Here is a 20,526-nt window from a genome sequence, read left to right as displayed (position 1 = left end):
ATCTCTATTTAACTATCCAACACTATGGCTAAAGGTTTAACACCCTCCGTTACCCTCATGGTCTGTCAGCTGCTTTTAAAGCCTTCACTTCCAAGAACTGTTGTTGCCAATTGACAACAAAGCATGCGCTTCTCAGGGCGCCTCCTCTGCACGAGGAATGAGTTAATTAATATTGGCTCTTGTTTGGTTGAGTTAATGAATGAGTGAATTATGCACCTCTGGGACACCGCCTCCCCGATCGCTTTAAATTGTCCCCCTCACCCCCTCTGTCGACATTGTCCTCCAATTTCCTCACTCTGATCCTGCTCTGATGGGGTCCCTGTCACAGACCACAACACACACACACACACACACACACACACACACACACACACACACACACACACACACACACACACACACACACACACACACACACACACACACACACACACACACACACACACACACACACACACACACACACACACACACACACACACACACACACACAGAGAGGAGGCTACCCCTGCCGCCTCCATCTGTCTGTCTTTGTCCCGCTAGGGTGTATTTTACTTCTTTGTCTCGTCACATTTATTGACACCTTTTTTTTAATTCAACGCTTCTGTTCGACCTAGGTCCGTCGGCTCAGGGTGGCAAATAACTTCCATCCCATTAACTCATTTGAGAGGGGAGGCTAGTCAAACAAAGCTTGGCTGCAATCTGATCCTCTCTCTCAAATATACGAACACACGCACACACACACTTACACACTCAGTCCTGTTGGTCAAAGAGGAGAAGGAAAAAGAAGATCCATATTATTTGCATTAAAAGCCTTACACCGTGAAATTCATTTATAATTACATGGCGGAGTGCTGTGTGTGTTATGCAGATCTGGGGTGTGTGTGTGTGTGTGTGTGGATTTGCTTGGATTGGTTATTTTCTGATATGCTAACAAGGACTGTATGGTGACAGATTGCAATTATCCTATTATTGTAATTGTCAAAGTCAATTCAGTGCAGGCCTAGCCCAGTCTGCATGAAAATGAACACGATTTACTTTTTTTTTTAAACTATCAGCTTTAACAAACACACTGCTATCAGGCCATCACATTAGAAAACATGATTACCATAGTTGAGAGAAGTTTTTGAGCAGAAGACTCAACTTAACAGGTCTCAGGAAAATACTGTGGGCTAAGTATTGAGTAAGGCTAAGTAAGTGATTTAGTAACATTTATGGGCTTAAAATTTCCAACAAGTTTCCTAATTTTGAAGGAAACATATGTTGCTGTCTCTGATTGTGCCATCCATGTTTTGGTGTCACAGTTTTCTCAAACAATTATATTTTCAATAATTTGTTAAACAAAATGTAAGCCTTTTGAGCATCATGTGGCATATGTGAGCGATGAGTAGTCTATTATCAATCCATGGAAAACTATCCCATGTAGCTGAGTCTTCTCTGCTTGTTCTCATGGATCTCCAGCGCCCCCTTGTGATCAATAAGGCCCAGGACAGGTATTTTGCTTATTTGCAGAAATATAGATCCAGTAAGAAATTCTGAATTATGGAACAGAGTATTAAAAAAATAGACATTGTCGGGCACACAATCAGTGAGCCTAAAGGGAGACAACTGATCGAGTGAAAAGTTGTGTACTTAATAGTTGCACACCATATAGAGGTCTATACTTTTTAAATTTTTGTATTCATGTCTCTTTGGTTTGGTATTTTCTCTTTGGTAAGTATAACCATTTTTAAAGCATAAAAATGAAAGATCTATTGAATGATACAAAAAAAAAGATTATATTAACCAAGTCTTTCATCTGTTTGTTTAGCCATGATCCTGCTCACACTACCAAAGATAATATAAGGCAGATATCCAGAAAACTAACAGTGCCATTTGATGGTGTTTCATTAAACTAATTAATTTCTTTTGAAAAACAAGATAAAATGTAAGTTAAATAAAATATAGTCACAAGAGGCCTAGGTACCTTTGCATTTAACCTATGGAGACTCTTTAAGTTTGCACAGCTGCCAATCATCAGACCAATAGTAACTAGGCTAATACATTCTGTGTTATACACTGTATATTTAGCAGAGCTTCAGACGCATCACCACCCTGATGAAGGGTGGTTCAATAGTTTCTCTAGCGTTTCAGATAGGCAGTCGGACAGCCTTTTTCACACACTGCCGGTGCAATGCCAAAATATATTTAAAAAAGTGCATACAAATTACTAAGCGTTCAAGGTTAAAGCACAAGGATAAAATGTAGGACCCAAAACCAAAATAATGTTGACGTCTTGTTTAATGAGTAACTTCCTAATAAAGATTTTCTCCCGAAAAGAGTTAGCGATAGAGGCAGCTAGCCAAGCTGTCGCTCTCAGTTTGTAAAGCGAAACAACGCTAAACAAGTGGTCAGGTTAGCAATGACCACAAAATACATCGGGCTCTATTTTAGAGGTAACAGCATTCTTACTAGCATTATGTAAAACTCTTGCGTTAAATAAAAAAATATTTCCTAAATTTAAATCCGTACATATGTGTTAAAAACGTTAACTCACCTTTTTAAAACTAGCCTAATCCAGCGCTGGGCTGTGTTGCCAGGCAACCAGCGCACACCAGGAAGTTGCTGCAAGGACCAATGAAAAAGGGATTTTGGTTCGCTTTACGTTCTTGTTAATATTTAGGAAAGTTTAGTTACCACTGATCATCAGACCGATGGGTTCTTGTGCTTAGGCTACTAGTTGGGCCTTTGACTGTTCGCTGTCATTTTAAAGCAAAACTAAATTAGGCAGCATTCTTTTTCTTTTCTTTTTTACTTGGATTTTATTTTGATTGTAGGCCTATAGGCTATGCCCAATTAACGTTCGTTTAAAACGGATGATATTTTGTTAAGTGAAAATCTTAAAGATAAGGATTATGGGGATTGGCTGCAGGCTGGGATCGTTGGCAGACATGCCTACTAGAGCGCACCTGCGTTTGTTTCTTCTTAATTAAATCCTTCTTCGACGTGTGCAGAGCAAACCTGACTTTCTGCCTGCGTTGACAGTTACCATGGCTCAATCTCGAAGGATTCAGTTGACGACGTTGTGCTGTAATGTGGGTTTACCTTCGTCGCCTGTAAAGCAGACCCCGGCATTAAAGTCCCCCTCAGGTGTTCAGCATGAGAAAGAAAACCGCTCAGGCACCGACACAGTCCGACTGGTGCTCAAATTATTTGAACCTGATGAGCGGAGTTTTCCCGAGTTCAGCTTCAGCCAGCTCGTTGAGAATAAGGTGAGATTTAAACCTAAACATAGTTTACCTTTTGTTTTAATAGCCCACACATCAATCCTAATCCGGTTGTATTGTAAATAGCTTCAAAAACAAACAAACAAGTAAAGAAAAACAAAAAAAAAAACACTTTGGCCTGCTTGTAATAAAATGCTCAAAACTGTACAGTCATTGTTTCTCTCCTTGATTGTTTAACACCTTTCCAGCTGTAAAAATGTTACACACTTTCTCCTAGGCATCCATATAATACCACAGTACAATAATGTTTGATTTTTTTATATGCTATTTAGCAAGCCTATATTTTAGGCCGAACTTCAAATATAACTAGATGACTAAGGTTATTTTAGGGTTAAGCCTTTTTTTTTTTTTTTTTTTTACTTAGACACACAGTTAATCATCAGGTTTAGATTGTACTTCTCCACCTCCATTAAGCACCATTCTGAAAGTTGAGGGTAGATATTTGAAGTAAATGTTTGACTATTGGTCAAAGAGGTGTGTTTGTTTTCGTTACACTAATGTCTCTTTATTTAGATCAACCGCACAAAAGATGAAGTCCCTCTGAGCAGATTTGAAGAGGCAGATAAGAGGGAAATCGATGAGGTGGCTGCTATTGCAAGGAAGCTGGAGGAAAAATATGTGAGTGTTTAACTTTCTGTTTTCCAAAACTGAATTACCCTTAAAGTGTTTGCCATTATCCATATGGTTAAAAGGCGAGAGATTCTTTATATAGACATTGAATTGAAAACCGTCCCCCACCATTTGGACAATTTTAAGATATCTTTGATTTGAACTGATCTTTTTTTTTGGTGACCACATTCTTTCAATTCAAATGGTCATGCTGGAAAAAAGTCATACATTTTGAACAATACATCATTTTTTTCAAAATCTCTGCAGGGCAACGAACCTAAGCAAAAGAAGGACCGCATTCAGGACTTGATTGATATTGGATATGGTTATGATGACGAGGATTCTTTCATTGACAACTCTGAGGCTGTGAGTCAGTTTAATCGCACATTTAGATTTCCACAAAATTGTTTTCATGTCATGTTTTTTTTGAAGATATGTTGCACCATCTTTGATGATCTAACCAGGCCTTTAATTCTACTCCTTTTAATTAGAAATGTTTTGTTTCACTCACCACTGACCAGATATCGTCTATGTTCGAGCGAGCAGGGACTCTTTGCTACTGTGTTCAAGTAGTCTCAAAAATCAGAATGTTATTCCGAACAGAGGGGGTCTGACAAAGGTCCCTCTGTTCGGGAAGGGGGTTGGTTTTTTTGTGGATTTGTTCCTCGTTTTGTATATTGTTTAACCAATCTATTTCAACCTGTTTTTTTCAAGCTGATATAATCTTTTTTAAAACAAGTAATCAAAAGTATTTTGTCCCATTTCTGCAGTATGATGAATTTGTGCCAGCATCCATCACAACTAAATTTGGAGGTTTTTATATAAATTCTGGCATGCTGCAGTTCCGCCAAGCTTCTGACACTGAAGACCTCACCATGGGTGAGATCACATCTGACACCTCAAAAGTAAGAGCACCAGGTGTTGCTATGGATGTTTTAAACAATCTCAGAAAACAGATATGAGATCAAGAGGAAATCTTCCCCTCTTGTTTTTTGAATGTTTTGAGCATTTTAGACTTTTAAACTGTATATGAAAAGACTTAACACTTTCAAATACACATTTTTAGAAACGTAAACTAAATGTTGATAAAGACAGACCAAAGAAGAAGGCGTGCAGAGAAGATGGAGAAATTCAAAACGATGTGGATCTGATGACAAGGTTAGTCTGACATAAAGCAATTTCATCTCATGTTTAGAGCCAGTTTGACACTGATGTGAAGAAATTTGATTAGCAAAATAATTCTGACTAGTGTGATGTGCTAACCTTGTAGCACTTTGTCTGAAACTGGACTACAAGATGAGATGAAGAAAAAGAAGAAAAAGGCAGCTGGCACTTTAAGCGTCACCAGCATGTTGAAAAAGTTTCAAAGGGAGAAGGAGAAGGAACGTCAGAAGATGGGGAAAGTAAATCAGAGGGCAGTCTTCATCATGGGAGCACCCACAATCCCTCCATGTCCGGCAGATGCAGGGGGAGGTGGAGGTTCTGGACTGACTGACCCCCTTCTCAGTTTAATTGGATCGACCAATGACCACACTCTGATCCAGGCAGCAAACACAGTGGATTTTGACATTGATCTGGACTCTTTACTAGAAGTCAGCGATGACTCTTCATCAGCGAAAGCGTTTCCTCAATCTGCAACGGAGACGCAACTTTACCAACCAAAAGTTGACAACCCCACTCAGTCTGATGCTGCTCAAAGTGAAGGCCAATCTCATACAAAGACGAACTCTCAGCCTCATTCAGAACAAATCCTGCTTCCGTCACATACCAGTTCCATCTCAGCTCAGTGTGTCCAGATGCCAGAGGGACTCCCTGTGGGACTGGAAGACAGCATTCAAAAACTGATGGTGGTAAGGTTGCTTTTCTAAAGAGTGTGTGGTTGTGTGCAAGCTACTTTAAGATGTCCTTTGTGAGAAGTGGAAGAGAGCAAGATGAGTGCTATGATAACATGTACAGTCTTTTTCAGGCTGCAAAGAGCTCTGAGGGGGAGTCAAAACTCAAGTTCTTCACTCCAGAAATCAACTCAGTCCTGCTCGAGTGAGTTATCCAACAACACAGAAAAAGCAAATATTCAAGACTTTTTTTGAATTTCAATACCTATTGTCTCAAGCCAGTAAGGCACAGGAAGACCTCTGTATACCCATTTATACTTCACATGGCTGGTCTAGAATGTTGCATATTGCACTTTCAAACAAGCATTTGTTGTTCTGATTTTGGTCAGTTACTTATAAAAGGTATTGTGTGGAATTTTTCAGTTAACACTTTTTTCAATTTTACGTGAATGAATTGTGTGAATACTTGAGGCACAACAAACTTGAGTTTAAAGCTGGCTTTTAATCGTAGAGCTCTGTTACTGGTTTTTGTGGGGATTTTAACCACAGCATGAAGATGTAGTTAAGCTCCCTTGCTGTCTTGTTCCAGTATTGAGCTGCAGTGTCGGGAACATGGTGGCCAGCTCCGCTCTAAAGTGTACACACTCCTGTCATCCTTCCTGCCCTGCAGCAGAGACACACTTCTCAAACGTGTGAAGAAACTGTTACTCTCACACACAGTGAGTGGGTTTTATGGTTCGAGTTCTAACAGGCAGTATTTGTTGTTCAAGTTATACATTTCAAAGTGACTAACTTCTTGTTACTCACTCGAACAAGAAGAAACCACCTGATGTGCAGGACCCTGTGCACAAACTAAAGGAGGCGATCGGCAAAGCTATGCCCGAGCAGATTGCATGTTTCTTCGAAAACTGCCAAGCATATGAACAAGTCAAGGCTTCAAAGTGAGTTAATCATTTTTATTTTTTTTTCAAGGTTTTAAGTGGTGTTGTTAAAGTAGTGTGTTATCGTATTACTTAATGGCTGAATAAGTGAGATTTACCTAAGGAACAATGTGTAGACTCAAAGTAAAACAATCCCTCTTAAGTCATCCCTCATGAAGCAGTAGAAGTGTAGTGGTGTCTGTATCTGCAGAGACCTCGCCCTTGGTCTATATTGTTGTTGTTTTGCTAAATGAAAATAACAGCATTGTGAGGACAGGACTCTAAACAATATCCTTTTTGAATCTTGTGTTACACCTGCAACTGACAAATCCTGCTGACTCAGTCGCTTTTCCCCAAAATAATTTGATTTAAATATCAAGTTTATTCTTTGTTCTGTTTGAGTTTAAGCAAGACATCTCTAAACATCATTTTCTGACTGTCAATTCCAAATCCAAACATGTGGGTAAAATGAACCAACAGAGGATCACAGTTGCATCGAACATGGACTATGTTACTCCATCTGTTTGTTCCTCTGGTGGAGTCGGTTCATAAAGGAACACTCACTCAAATAATCAAATCTTCTACTGTAACTTTTTGTTGACACAACATCTGTCATCAGAAACTGTTATTTTTTTTGCCTTTTTTCATTGAAGACACAAACTGTCCTTGTCTTTTTCGAGGAGGGTTCTGGTTCACTGCATGTATATTTCCCTTTTTCTCATCATGAGCTGCTTATTCATGTCAGGGCAGCAGAAGAGGAGAAAGATGGCAAACAGAAGGTGAATGTTGGACCAGAGGACAATGTAGAGGAGAAAAGTGGGAAAAGAGGAGGTCCAAAGAAGTTGTTCAAATGGAGTGAAGAGATCAGGTGAGCTTTTACAAGTAGCACCTGATTATACAAATTGGTATCCCAATTCAAAGAGGAAATAAATGTACCTGTTTCAAAAAAAAAAGTGTGTGAAAATAATTAAATTTTCTCTCATACAGGGAGTGCTTCTATCATGTGCTAAGGGTGAAAATGGGGGGATACAAAGGGAGCCAGGAGATGGAGGAGTACCTTAAGACCATGTTAGACAGTGAGGTGAAACCACTTTGGCCAAAAGGATGGATGCAATCCAGGTATCTTGCAAATAGTGCAAAAAAATACCCTCATTTATGAGGGGAAAATATGTATCTACACTGTATTTACTTTTTAGAAGTACTGTTTTACCTGATTCTACATGAGACATCTCCATATGTGTCTCTAGGGTGCTGATAAAGGAGAGCAGGAAGATTTTAGGCCTCTCTATGTCATTACCGTGCGTAAAGCTCTACCTTTACTTCTGTTATTAAGAATTAATTTCCTAATGCTTCAACAGAGTTAATTACATATCTTATTACAATTTCACTCCATGTGCACAGAGTAAAGAGGGCGAAGCCTCAGAAGAAGCAGCAGCAGCAGTCTATCTGTAAACCTCCTTCCACATCTGATAGCTGCAGCATTCTCCGAGGAACACTCCCCGACGAACCAGACATTGTCTTCATAGTGAACCCCAATATCTCCACTTTTAGATCACTGGGTGGTGTGAAGAAGGTAGTTTCTGCCTTGAAAAATTTGGAGGCTAAGACAGAAGAAGTGGTGGCAGTGGATTCCGGCTCCTCTACACCTACAGAGTCAGAAGGAACCCCGGTCATCCCCACATCTACTCCGACTCCATCACTACTGGATCTCCTGGCTGATCAGGCATTGGCTCGGGAGCAGCCTCTGTCTGTGTCCCAGGAGCTCCTGGCAGCAGCTGTTGCAAAATACAAGAATTCAGGTGGACACTGGAGCCTTCAGTTTGACACCAAGACGCCTCCTCTTCCTCCTCCGCCTCCCCACCCCAGCCCCGTTGTTATGCCCCAGAAGCTGCAGATGGGAGACCTCAGCCGGTACGTGGATGCTGGTGAGGTTCTGATCATCTCTGATGATTCCGACAACAATGAACTCTAATCCAAGCTTATACCCAGTAAGTTGATGTATCTTTTTCTAAACACACTGAACTGTTTTGAAGCTAGACATTTCTCCATCAAATCAAAAAGAAATGTAGTGAACCAGTGTGGTGTCATAGGAGTTGTCTTAATTATTTAACTTCCATTGCAAGCAAGAATTTATCAAAAGTGCCTCATTGACAGCAATTATTACATTTTATTAAAAAAAAGTTTCATTTTATTTTTTATTTGTTTTTCTTGTGTTTAGTAATGTTCTCAAAATTTGGGATTCTAATCTAATAATACAGCCATAGGAAAGTCAGCCTAGGGGGGAATGACATGCAGGAAAGGAGCCACAGACTTGAACCCGGGCCACCAGCTTTGAGGACCATAGCCTCCGTACATAGGGTACTAACTGCTAAGCCATCTGCGCCCCAGTCAATCTTAATAATTAGTGACTTTTAGGTACAACCATGGATAAGGCAAAAACCTAGATTTTCTATAATGTAACAAAAGGCATCTTATTTTAAGTCTGTACATACCCATTAAAAGATGTGCATATTTCAAACGCCACAATCTCATTGCAAAAAAAACACATAAGTTGTAATTCTTATATTTCTTACATTGGTTAGAAATCTTGTTGCCATTTTTTTTCTTTCCAGATGGAGATCTGTTTCTTTAACATCGACTGCGCAGCTGATGGGATTCTAACACACTGGGATGATAACAATGTTGACAGTTAATTTATTTACTTTGAATATCCAGTAATAGTTGATGAGATAATACAAATCTTAATGTTTTGTCTTTAACCACAAGCAGTGGTCTCCGCTGAATGTGTTGTCATATGTTTTTTGTCATTGTCATTGTTTTTGGATGAATTGGTCATCTGAGATGGAAGAAACACCAGTTGTGTTGACCCATGAAAAGAGAAATGGCCCTTTAACTTATGAGCATAGGAATACACTAACAGCCTACCAAACCTTAACCCAGTTCAGAAACTCAACATCTTATATAATGTACTTGTCAAAATGGCTGTTTTCAAATGGCAGGGTTTGAAGTGTTTATGATTTACATAATTAATAAATAATAAAGAGCTTGTTGTGTAGCCATTGTTTTGAGCTCAACTGTCTTTACATGATGCTCTACATCCAACGTTGTTGTTTTCTTTTAAAGGTTATGCACAACCAAAGGGTATTAAAAAAGATTTGATCTACCTTTTATTCTCTGAAACTAAGGCATAATTGTTTCAGAAATGTTTTACTATGTTTCATTTGGACTTTATTTGATATTTGTGCAAGCATGGCAGTTCAGTTTAACGCAAGAAAGTACTGCTTTGAGAGATGATATAGTTCAGCACTTGAATTTACAGCAGACATAACCTAACCTTTAGTGAAAGAGGACCTGGTTCTAAAGTAAACTCGCAGAACTTTTCTTCAAACTAAAAAAAATGTAAACGCATCTACAGTACAGCGGAGAGAGACTAAGATTGTTTTGCAGAGGGTTCAACAGTCCAAACATCCTCTTAAAAGAAACAGGAAAGAGAGAAGAACGCTATGCTTACAGAAATATAACCGATTGTTGATCATTAATATTTACAAAACAATTATTTTAAAGTTGTACAGCAGCTGTTGTGAAGAATAAATGGACAGTTCAGTCAAATAACATGAGATGTTCCTGCAGGCAGAAGCTCAAGATCTACAAAGGGATATTTATCTGCTTTTAGTGTTTTGTGTTAAAAAATCAAGGACTATACACACCAAAAGAAAAATAAAGATTCATTTGATCAAGAGAAGAGAAACAATTTTCACTGCAGGAACCTTAAATCAATACAGCATGAGAAGATGCATCATGTCGGGTTCTTTTAGGTGTTACTGCCAGATAATTGTCTGAAGAAGCAGGATGGCCAATAGGAAAAGTCTGTTACAGCTCTTAGCAGTTCCTGGAAAGAGGAAAAGACAAATCAAACCCAAACAGATTAGCATTATATTAGTTTATTTCTGTACTGATTTAGTCTTTTGAACATCCATGACCTTATCAAAAAATAACAAAACAAGATGTCTTATCAATTCAGAAATGAGAACTTAATTAAAAGTCTAAACATTAGTAACTCTTTTTCAATATTAAAACATTTGTGTCTAAATCTAATCTGAGTCTCTCACTGAATTATATTTGTTCATTAAAATATTGTTAATAACTTACCACTATCAGGTATGACCTCCACCTCTACTGTAAAGTTTTTCTGTCCTAGTCCTTTTGCAGAGACTGTGTAATGCCCATCATGCTGTCTGCTTGAGTGATTGGGCAAGGCAAACACCTGCCCGTCTCTGAACCAGGTGACTGATGGTTTAGGGTTTCCCTTCACCTCGCAGCTGAGGCGCTCTCCTTGTCTCACCTGAAGTTTTGTCGGACAAATAATCTGTGGCCCGTCTGAGACAAAGGGAAAGTCAGAGTGAAGAAGAGAAGAGAGTTAGAGAATCCGTGTGAAGGATTTGGATAATGAAAAGATATAAGATCTGGAAATTAAGTATTTAGGGTGCATATTTGATGTCAAATTTGGAAATTTCATTACATTTTCTCAAAATTAATATTTATTACTATTCAAAGACCTTGTTCAGAAACTGCACATTTTTCTCCATATCCCATTTAAGGGGCTGCATGCTTCAAAGGGTGCATTTGAAGACTGATTACATCACAGTGGCGTGTCAAAGGCTGTCCAATTTGAAATGCTCCTTCAAATGCGTCATCCTTTATCTGGCCAACGAAGGATCCACCTGGTGTGGCCAAGAACATCCCAAGAGCTAACATACTTTCAAGCAGTAAAGTAATGTACTTTTAAATGTATGTAACTGGTTCTGGTCATCACAATTGAATAGCTAGCTAATATTCTAAACCAATAGCTAGCTAATTCTCAAGTGCGGCTGTCAAGGTTCCTAGTCGATATAGGCGATAATTAGAAATGGGGGGAAAAGGGTGGGTGATGCAAAGCCTCAATAGACCAGACTCTTGTCATTTCAGTTTGGACTGAGCAGTCAATGCAAGCCGTGAAGGCTAGATCCTTTGAAGGATGCTAAATTAAAACACAGCCCAATTCTTAAGACTGTTAGAGGTATGGCCAATAAGATTTTAAATGGCCAGCAAGCTATGAACATCAGCTTCATGCAGCTCTACAAAGCATAATGAATTTTCTTAATCAATGGGAGGAGGATACAGAAGCCCTGCTTTCTGAAAATTATAAAATGTTGTTTCATACAAGACTTTGAAATCCAAATGTTTTCAAATTTCACTCACAGAGGACCGTGGCAGTGAGCTTTTGTGACCTCACCACTGGAGGATGCCGAGGTCCTGCAGGTCCCAGTTCTAGCATGGCCTCACACCAGTAAAGGACTCCATCATCTTCTTTAGTGGGAGTGATCTTCAATGTGAAGATCTCAGTCACTGGAGTTGTATTTGTGTTGATGGATTGTAATGGAGCCAGTTTTGTCTCTCCTTTGTAGAAGGTCACAGTAAGTTTTTCAATGGGAGCGACATCCTGTACTATACACTGCAGAGTATATTGACAACCCTCGAGCATCGGCCCGGTGTGGTTAACAAAGCTGATGGATACGTTATCCGGAGGTTCTGTAGAGACAGATCATTGAATTTCACACTTCGTAAAGTTTGGTGCATTTTTTAACATTTAAGAAGGAAAAAAAACACTTACTAAAGACTACCAGAGGGAGCTTTAATTCGCACTGTCCTGTCTGATCAGATGCAACCCAACACGTAGGCTTGATGCCCCATTCGGTCATCTTGTCCACACTCCAGACTAGAAAATGATGATGAGTTGATTCAGGAGCTTTCTAGAAGGGAAAACATTTTAGATAACAATGCTCTGAGGACTTTGATTACAGGTGTCTACAAAAGAGAATGGGCTAAAAGTCTCTAAATACAGACGCTTTGAATGACTCCCTGTATCTCAGATGCATAATGCATAATATCATAATTAGACACACCAGACTTTCAGATAACTCCCAACATAGCAAGTCTGCTGAATTATTAGATACCACACCCTCACTGATATTTGACAACCTCAGATGAGAGCTGAGTTGTCTGAAAGCCTACTGTGTGTCATCCAGATGCTAAAGGGTTCTTAATGCATCAGTGAAGACCTCAAGGGACCTCGACACAACATCTGGATATGATGACCGGGGATAAGAATACATTTCAAGCTCATAGTAAGCCTTGGATTCAAGAGGAATACCATGGACATGAAATGATTCTTGTACGTCATGGTGAGCTCAAGATAACATCTCAAATTCATGCAGATGATGTAATGCTGTTTGCTTCTAGAGGCCATGACCAGGCAGTACACACTGGGAGAGGTAGAGACACATTTCAGATTCAAGTCAGCACCATTGTCCTGATGAAGAAGGCCATAGTAATCTGCTGGAGAGAAGTAGATTGCTCTTGATAGATTGATAGTTCGTTGCTGCTGTTAAGGAAGGAGCTAAAGTGTTTTGTGATCTTGTTTAGAAATGAGAGGGTATGGATGGAGTGTCAAGACAATGGGGTGTTAAGTTCCTCTTTAACCTATAGGGTATGCAAGCCATACTTAAAGGGACTGCTGATTCCCCTACCATTGGGACTGTCCAACCCAGAAACAGAAAACCCATCCTTGCACCCAGCAGGGAGCAGTTGGCTGTGACTGGATCCCCAAACCTGTAACAGGAGAGTTTACTCAACACAAGTATTCAGTAATTCAGTTAAAGAAAAGCAGAAAAAGTGGAAAACAAGTCAGAGGTAAGAAAAATAAAAAATTATGATTCTAGTACAAAACTTATTTTAAGTTTTCTTAACTCTTATAGGGGACAAATGGGGCAAAGTTAAATTCAAATCTTTTGCAGGTGCTGAAAGAAAGTCAAACCATGATATCAACATCAGCCTTTTAACAAAAGGAGTATCTTCAAAACACTCTGCCCAGTGCTACACGATAGACAAGAGCACTTTATATCATAACTTTGGTTCATACAAGACACCTCAACAGATTCCTGAGTGAATCGTCTGCACTCCTGAGGAGTCTGTTTCTCAATTACTATAAAGGAGGAAGACATGAGATAAATATGTGTCATTTGGTAAAAATATAACATTAAGTCATTGAAATAATCACCAGCTATTCCTGACATACCTGACCACCAAGGTTGAGGGTGAAATTGTCAAAGAGCACCAGTCTTTTTCTGTCAACTCTGCATTGTTTCTGGAGAGGGAAGGGATGGGTGGAGTGACACTAAGAGAAGGAGACAGTAGAGATGGGAGCATGGTTGAAAGGGGAGAGGGAGGTGAAATTTGTGATGGAAGAGGTGGAGCAGATGTGGAAATGGAAACCGGGGATGAAGTAGCTGAGGTCACAGGGGTGGTCAGAGAGTGGGAGAAAAAAAAATACACACTTAGCCATATACTTTAAGTGTGTAAGTTATGTGTAAAAAAAAAAAAAAGTGAAGAGTTTCACTGTAATGCATCAAACAGATATTTTCTATGAGTAAAGTTAAGATCACCCCAAAAGGGGAACTTCATTTGTTATAGCAGCTCACAAAAGTAGGAAATTAAATAAAGTACACAAGTGATACAATTTGGAGAAATACTAGTGCTTTGTTTTTGTAGTAATATTTAATAAGGACTTCACTGTACAATTGAAGCTGACCTATAGGCAATATTACATGAGGTTGTGCTATTTTATCTAACAAAGCAAAAGTGCTGATATGCAGGATATAACAGGCTTTAACAACACGCTCACTGTTCATAATCCTACAAATTAAGCAGCAAAATTCACGCGAGTATCTGCAGTCTTTACTGTTAATCCAGAAATCACATAATGTGTCTCTCTATTTGTATGAACTCATGAGTCATCTCTGTTTTTACATAATGCAGGCAAAGGTCAATTGAATTTTGCCATCTCGTAAAATAATAGTCATTTAAGCTGATCTATTGAGAACCATTGTTTTGTAGCCCACTGAATACACCCAGTGTGTTCCTCTGAGGAAGGAAAGGACACCCTGCCCAAGTCAAAGAACTCACTCTTCTTTTCTATGACCATTGTTCCAACGAGTCCTGGGCTTGTTCTCCTGCCTATCAGATGATCTCACCCACAGTAGCCCACCGCTGTGTGAGGGTGGGTGTGTCGACAGAATGGTCTATCAAAGTTTAAAGTTAGGTTTCTCATATGCCAATGAGCAAAATAAGTTAATAAGATAATCATTTGGTTGCAGTAGACTGCGCCCTCTGTATATCAAAATGAATGTGGTATGATTGAATGCCATATTTCCATGATTCACTTTTATTCAGGGATGCAAGAACAACTTCATTTGTGTGCATTTAAAATATTAAGTAAAGGTCTGAAAAAATTAGTAGTACAATTAACCAAAACATGCTAAATTAAAAAAACAAAAGTTGTAATTGAGCAGAGTGGACCAATATAGAGATGCCTATGTGTTATGATCTTTTATTAATTATACTGATGTTGTAATTTATACTTTTTAAGATTTTTCTTATGGGGAATTTCAGCAATTGATCTTATTTCATGGGATTTTACATTCATACAGTTTATACCATTCATTTTTATATTTCCTAGTTTGGTATGAAACAAATCTATTCATAGACGTAGCTGTCAGCGAAATGGAGGAAGAAAATCCCCACATTCAGTCTGGAAAGTAGCGGATCTGTAATGTCTAAAGCAACAGAAATAAAAAAAAAAAAAAAAAAAAAAAGTAAAATATTTTAAATTGTGCTGCTTTAGAGAATGTACTAAGTCACTTTGCACCACTAAAAAACTCACACTGTACACGTACTTCTGACAAAACTTCTTTATGTTTTCCTATTGTTTACCTGATCCCTAATTTGTGAGGTGAGCCTCTTCAAAGGGTATCTTAAATTAAATTGTTTTCCTTATTTTCTCTTGATAGTTCTGACATCCACACAAAAAAAACACAAACTCTGTACAATCTAAGCTTTTTCATCATTTGGAGATTTTGAGTTTTATCCTTTTAGTTCACAAGCCAAAAAGTTATCTTTTCTAAATTACTATAACTCATTAATCTGCCCTACCCTGATTGTTTCCACTTTCATCTCATTGTATCTGCTGTATACCATAGCACTCATCCAGCTGTCGTTTCACTCACCTGAGCTGAACAGGTAGAGAAGCAGAGGTGTGATTGGCCACCTAGATGCACTCATCCTTCATCAGTTTCCTTTGCTCCGCTGATATGATGTCTCTGTCAAACACAAGGTCCAGTCAGCTCTGTGATGCTGGCAGTGAAGCGTCCTGATTCTTCTGAGAAAACACGATGTACTTCAGGTTTTTATGGAACTGTGGGTGTTTACAGTATGTTTGTGCTGCTTTTGTGTGTGTCTAAAGCTAATGATCGAGCCATTCCTTTGCTTTGGCCTCTGAATTCCACCCTGGGCGTTCTCTGCTGGTATATCAAGAGAGGAAGGAAGGGAGGGTCAAGAATATAACAGCGTAGAGCTGCAGCACAGACTGCAAGAACTAGTGTGTATGGCAACTACACACTAGTGTATGTGTGTCTAAGCAACTACATGTACACACAGATGGACTGTTGAAGAGCTAAGGAGAGAACAAAACAGTAGCAGAAAGAGGACGTGTTATCTCAAAGGACTTCATCACCCCAGAGGTTAGGGCGAAAGGTCAGTAGTCAGTGAGTCCTGTGATCCTTGTTTTTTTCTAGTTTAGTGACCATCTACAGCTTTCAACTTTTAAAATTAAAAACAAATTATTTATAAGTGCTGCCACTAAAATGTATAGGCCTAGTTAAAAAGGAATTTCGCTCAAAACAATATGAACTATTAGCAGCTGTTGGGTGCTTTTTTCCTCTGGCATCGCAATCTAAAGATACATACCTCATCTGTTAAGCGTGTTGGGTATGCATGCACCTTAATAGTACCTGTAGGTATTTGGGATTATTAAATGATATGTTAAAACTTGTCATTTTAGCAAGTTTGGCCCAATGGTTTTCTCAGTAAAGGCACAAGATAAAACATTATCCACACATGGGGTAATACGTTCTCAAGTTATTGTTCATTAAAATCCTGCTATATAAATAAATGAAGCAGGTTTGTACAAATTTAGGCTAATTAAAAATGTACATTTTTACAATAAATATAGCCTATACTTTTATATTGTTGTAGGCCTACATGCTTGTGTAGCACATTACATATTTGTTAATTTGAATAATTAAGTCATAGTCATTGTAATTTCTTATTGAATTTATTTATATAAATGCAGAAAATATGCATACAGTATATGCATGGACTGATAGTCCACAGAGATAAAGGAGAGAGAATATCTGACTTATTTTAATCAGGAGGCGAAAAACTCGACTTTGTGTACCTATTTCACTTCATTGCTACTCTGTGTGTAAAAAAAACACTTTTGTCATCACATTTGTCGAACTACTTAATGGGGGGACGCCAGTGGTGTGTTAAACGCTTTTTGTGCTGCCCTCAGGTGGCCAAAATGTGTTAGTTTCATTTCCTAAGAAATGAACTGACTGCAATTTATTCTCTCTCCCTCTCTCTCTCCCTCTCTCTCTCTCTTTCTCTCTCTCTCTCTCTCTCTCTCTCTCTCTCTCTCTCCTCGAGTCATTATCATTATATTTGTCTAGGTTAGGCCTACTCAAATATCACCTAACCCGTTTAAGTGACTCACATTATTTGAACTTGTATGGTCTATGTTTTGTTTCTTCTCTCACCCACTCATCTGTGCAAATCGCGCACTGATCGTTGCGGGCAAACAACCGCTGAAACTGGAAGTTGCAACATCGACATTTTCAGATCCTACTGCTGACACGGTAAGTCTTTCTTTAATTTTTAAACATTTAAAAGATTTGCTGTGGCGCCGACTGCTGCAGCGCTCCCTCCACACCTCGTTCATGAGGTTATTAAAGTTAGCCTACAGTTAAAGAGAGAGTTGTAATAATGACGTAACAGTTTCCTGTGTTCTTTCTGTTGAGTTTCTAAATTAATGGAAGCTGTCAGTTTACTTCATGTAGCCTAAGTCATTCTTCATTATCATATTTGAGTTCATCATAGCAGGATGATAGCCCGATGATGAAAATCCTGCTTCTTTATTTGCTTTTTGGATTTAGCCTCTGTAGATTCAAGGAACTCTTTATAAATTTAGAGCACATTAGGCTATCCTGATCAGGCGCATCATGCCCTTAAAACTGCTGGGGCTGGAGCACCACCAGATTAAAAAAAAAAATCTGACAGGGTTTTTCTCGTCGTACTTATAAACTATCATTTGTAAAATATGAACTCATGATATATAATAATTCATGTCGGACGAGTTCTTCTACTTAAGCCATAAGAAGAATGGAGTGGAGGTTGAGAAAGAATGTGAACTAGATTTTTATGACTGGCAGCAGAGGGGAGTGACACGTGCTGATTGTCTGTGCCAGGAGATGATGGTTGTTATAGAAAAATGCAAACCAGTCCGTTAAGTATTGCCTTTTATAGGAAAAGTGCATTGATTACTACTATTGTCACTAAGGTATCAGTATCAATTAAGCACAGTGGCGATTCTAAAGTATGGTGGGGCCCGAGGCAAAAATCAGTTGGGGGGGCCCTCTCTTCTGAAGATGGTATAGACGAGATGATAGTCCAGTAAATTAGACGGATAATTTTCTTTGTTGAATTTCATTGATGAACTTTGGTTTCCCAGCAATTTCACAGAAGAAAGCCATTTTTCCACAAAGGCAGATTTGACTGGTGTGAGTTATTTTGTAATCTCCTATTTACCTAAGAAACTTTAATATCAACTCACTAGTCTCATCTTTTACATGTAAGATGCACATTACTCAATAACCATAGTAATCATCATCACCCCACCACCACTGCAGACAAGGTCAACCAATCACTCTCCAACACTGAGGCTAATGTCCGCCAGTTGTTTATGCGAATTACTCTATAGGTCAATGGTCCTGACAGAATTCCCGGGCCATATCCTGACAGTCTCTGCCCTTCAGCTGGCAGGTGTATTCACCAAAATCTCAGAACCTGTCTCTCTCCCTCAGGACTTTCCCCTTCTGTTTCAAACCCATACAATCCACCCATCCCTAAACATCAGAAGGTGAGCATTCTTAATGACCGGTTCCCCATAGTCCTCAACCCCATAGCCCCCCAAGTGTTTAAGACCAAGGAAGTTGTTGTGGATTACAGTTGGATTAAATATCTGGGAGTGAACATTTACAAGGACAAGACAGGGCTAATCATGCCGTGGTTGTCAAAAGCCCAGAAAAGCCTGTACTGCCTCAGATGCATGAATAAATGTGGACTGGGACGCCAAATCCTCAGGGACTTCTACCGAGGCACCAAAGAGAGCCTCCTGAGGCACATGGCCCTGTACATGACTGGGTTTGAGGTGAGCTTGTAGGAGCTGCATCAAGGCCTCCAACAGCCTTGTTCTCCCTGCTGCCGTCAGGTTGGCGGTACAGGACTCATAAAGCACACAACAGCAGACCGAGGAGCAGCTTCTTCCCTCCAGACATAAGACTTTATAAATGAATAAAACACTCAATGCACAATTGCAATACAGCCCTGTATTAAACTTGAGTAAACTTGAAAAAAGTATTTCACACATTTTTATCCACATTCAGAGTGACAATAAACATCCTGAATCTTGGGATAACCTGCTGTTGAAACAAAAATAACTTCCCATTTTAGAATCTTTAAAGTACATCCATCCATTGATTGACCTCCATCCATAATTAAAAAGTTTAAAACTAATCTCCCCTCTTTTAACAGATCAGTGAGCAGACATGCTGGCCACAGAGCTGCTCTTGGCCACTCTGGAAGACCTAGTCGAAGATGACTTCAAAAAACTAAAGTGGTACCTCTCCTTGAAGATCTCAGAAAACTGGAAACCAATTCCAAAGTCCTATGTGGAGAAGGCATCACGGACAGACACTGTGAGCATAATGACAAAGCACCACGAGGAGGAGCCTGCTGTGAGGCTCACAGTGGAGATCCTGAGGAAGATGAACAACAACGAAGCAGCAGGAAACCTAGAGCGCTTGTATTCAGGTGATGTCGATGTTTATAATTTAAAGCAACCAAAATCCGTTACTTAACAGTTTTGTTATGTTTTTAAAATGTCATTTTGATTTAATTTCTAAAGCTGTATTTTTTCATTTTACAGAGGGAAAAACAACTACACCCTCCACCTCCACCTCCTCCTCTGATGCTGTGGCTCCTGGTACTGCGTCAATTTCAGCAACAAATGGAAGTACAGTCATCGCTCCAATACTCCACGGCTCTAAAACAGAAACATTGACTATAAATATCAGATAAATAAAACCATGTCAAATTTTGATATTTTGAGGGTAAATTGCATTTTTTTCTAAAGATTTGGCTGACATTAATTGTAAGTATTACCCTACAATTAAATGTTTTAACTGAAAAACCCTTTTCCTTTGTCATTATTAAGCTGCATTGAGGTCTAATAAATGATTTATAACAAACCTTAATGCTTTTGCAAGTATTAACAGTGGTGTCATGTCAAAAAGTGTCCCAGTGAGTCCTGGCAATGTGAAAGAGAACAAGCAATAACTCTATTATGACTCTACCACTGAAGCGGTTGAAAAAATTTAAAAAAAAAATGTATTTTTCATCGACTCCTATATATCCTTAAATAAAAAATGGACGAAGCTTGTGGGTCTGAAAAGTGAAGTGAAAGTGTCTTAACCCTGAATTATTTTTTAAAGCCAGCAGGGGACGACTTAAGTTTAAAAATCGAGATTGTACCTTCATGTTTTAATTATGTCAAAAAGCATTTTCACAAGAGTGATGGTGTAATGGTGTTAAACATTTATTTAATGTTCAGTACAGCATGATATTCATTTGATTAAGATATGGGTCTATTTTAGAATGAAAAGAATGATAAAGCACGGTATGATTTGG

The 20,526-nt window shown here is 38.9% G+C and overlaps 2 protein-coding genes and 1 non-coding gene across 5 annotated transcripts; 2 read left to right on the top strand and 1 right to left on the bottom strand.

Annotated features, from left to right (window-relative positions):
- Positions 1-2,733: 2,733 nt before the first annotated feature.
- LOC109991994 (ubinuclein-1-like) lies at positions 2,734-9,682 on the top strand. Of its 3 annotated transcripts, none has more exons than XM_065955742.1 (14): positions 2,734-3,251; positions 3,780-3,884; positions 4,143-4,241; positions 4,646-4,780; positions 4,942-5,033; positions 5,146-5,725; positions 5,842-5,912; positions 6,297-6,426; positions 6,527-6,648; positions 7,373-7,495; positions 7,615-7,746; positions 7,875-7,925; positions 8,029-8,615; positions 9,240-9,682. In XM_065955742.1, the coding sequence occupies exons 1-13, from the start codon at positions 3,030-3,032 to the stop codon at positions 8,597-8,599; spliced, it is 2,433 nt and encodes an 810-aa protein (XP_065811814.1). In that variant the 5' UTR covers positions 2,734-3,029; the 3' UTR covers positions 8,600-8,615; positions 9,240-9,682. The 3 variants fall into 3 exon arrangements, with proteins under 3 accessions (XP_065811814.1, XP_065811820.1, XP_065811810.1); XM_065955738.1 differs by having other exon boundaries at positions 2,735-3,251; positions 6,524-6,648; XM_065955748.1 differs by lacking the exon at positions 7,875-7,925 and having other exon boundaries at positions 6,524-6,648; positions 8,179-8,615.
- Positions 8,775-15,958, bottom strand: LOC109991938 (vascular cell adhesion protein 1-like). The gene is made up of 7 exons (XM_065955753.1): positions 15,734-15,958; positions 13,742-13,957; positions 13,194-13,275; positions 12,278-12,416; positions 11,866-12,195; positions 10,777-11,004; positions 8,775-10,516 (listed from the first exon to the last, which is right to left on the bottom strand). Exons 1-7 carry the CDS (start codon positions 15,781-15,783, stop codon positions 10,446-10,448), a joined length of 1,116 nt encoding a protein of 371 aa, XP_065811825.1. The 5' UTR covers positions 15,784-15,958; the 3' UTR covers positions 8,775-10,445.
- On the top strand, positions 13,816-18,702 carry LOC109991986 (uncharacterized). The gene is made up of 3 exons (XR_010666521.1): positions 13,816-13,957; positions 15,734-17,417; positions 18,642-18,702. It is a non-coding gene; the product is annotated as an uncharacterized protein (transcript).
- Positions 18,703-20,526: the final 1,824 nt, after the last annotated feature.

Source organism: Labrus bergylta, chromosome 1 (genome assembly GCF_963930695.1).
Source record: "Labrus bergylta chromosome 1, fLabBer1.1, whole genome shotgun sequence".
Classification (NCBI taxonomy): Eukaryota; Metazoa; Chordata; class Actinopteri; order Labriformes; family Labridae; genus Labrus; species Labrus bergylta.
This window is presented reverse-complemented; position numbering and strand designations above follow the sequence as displayed.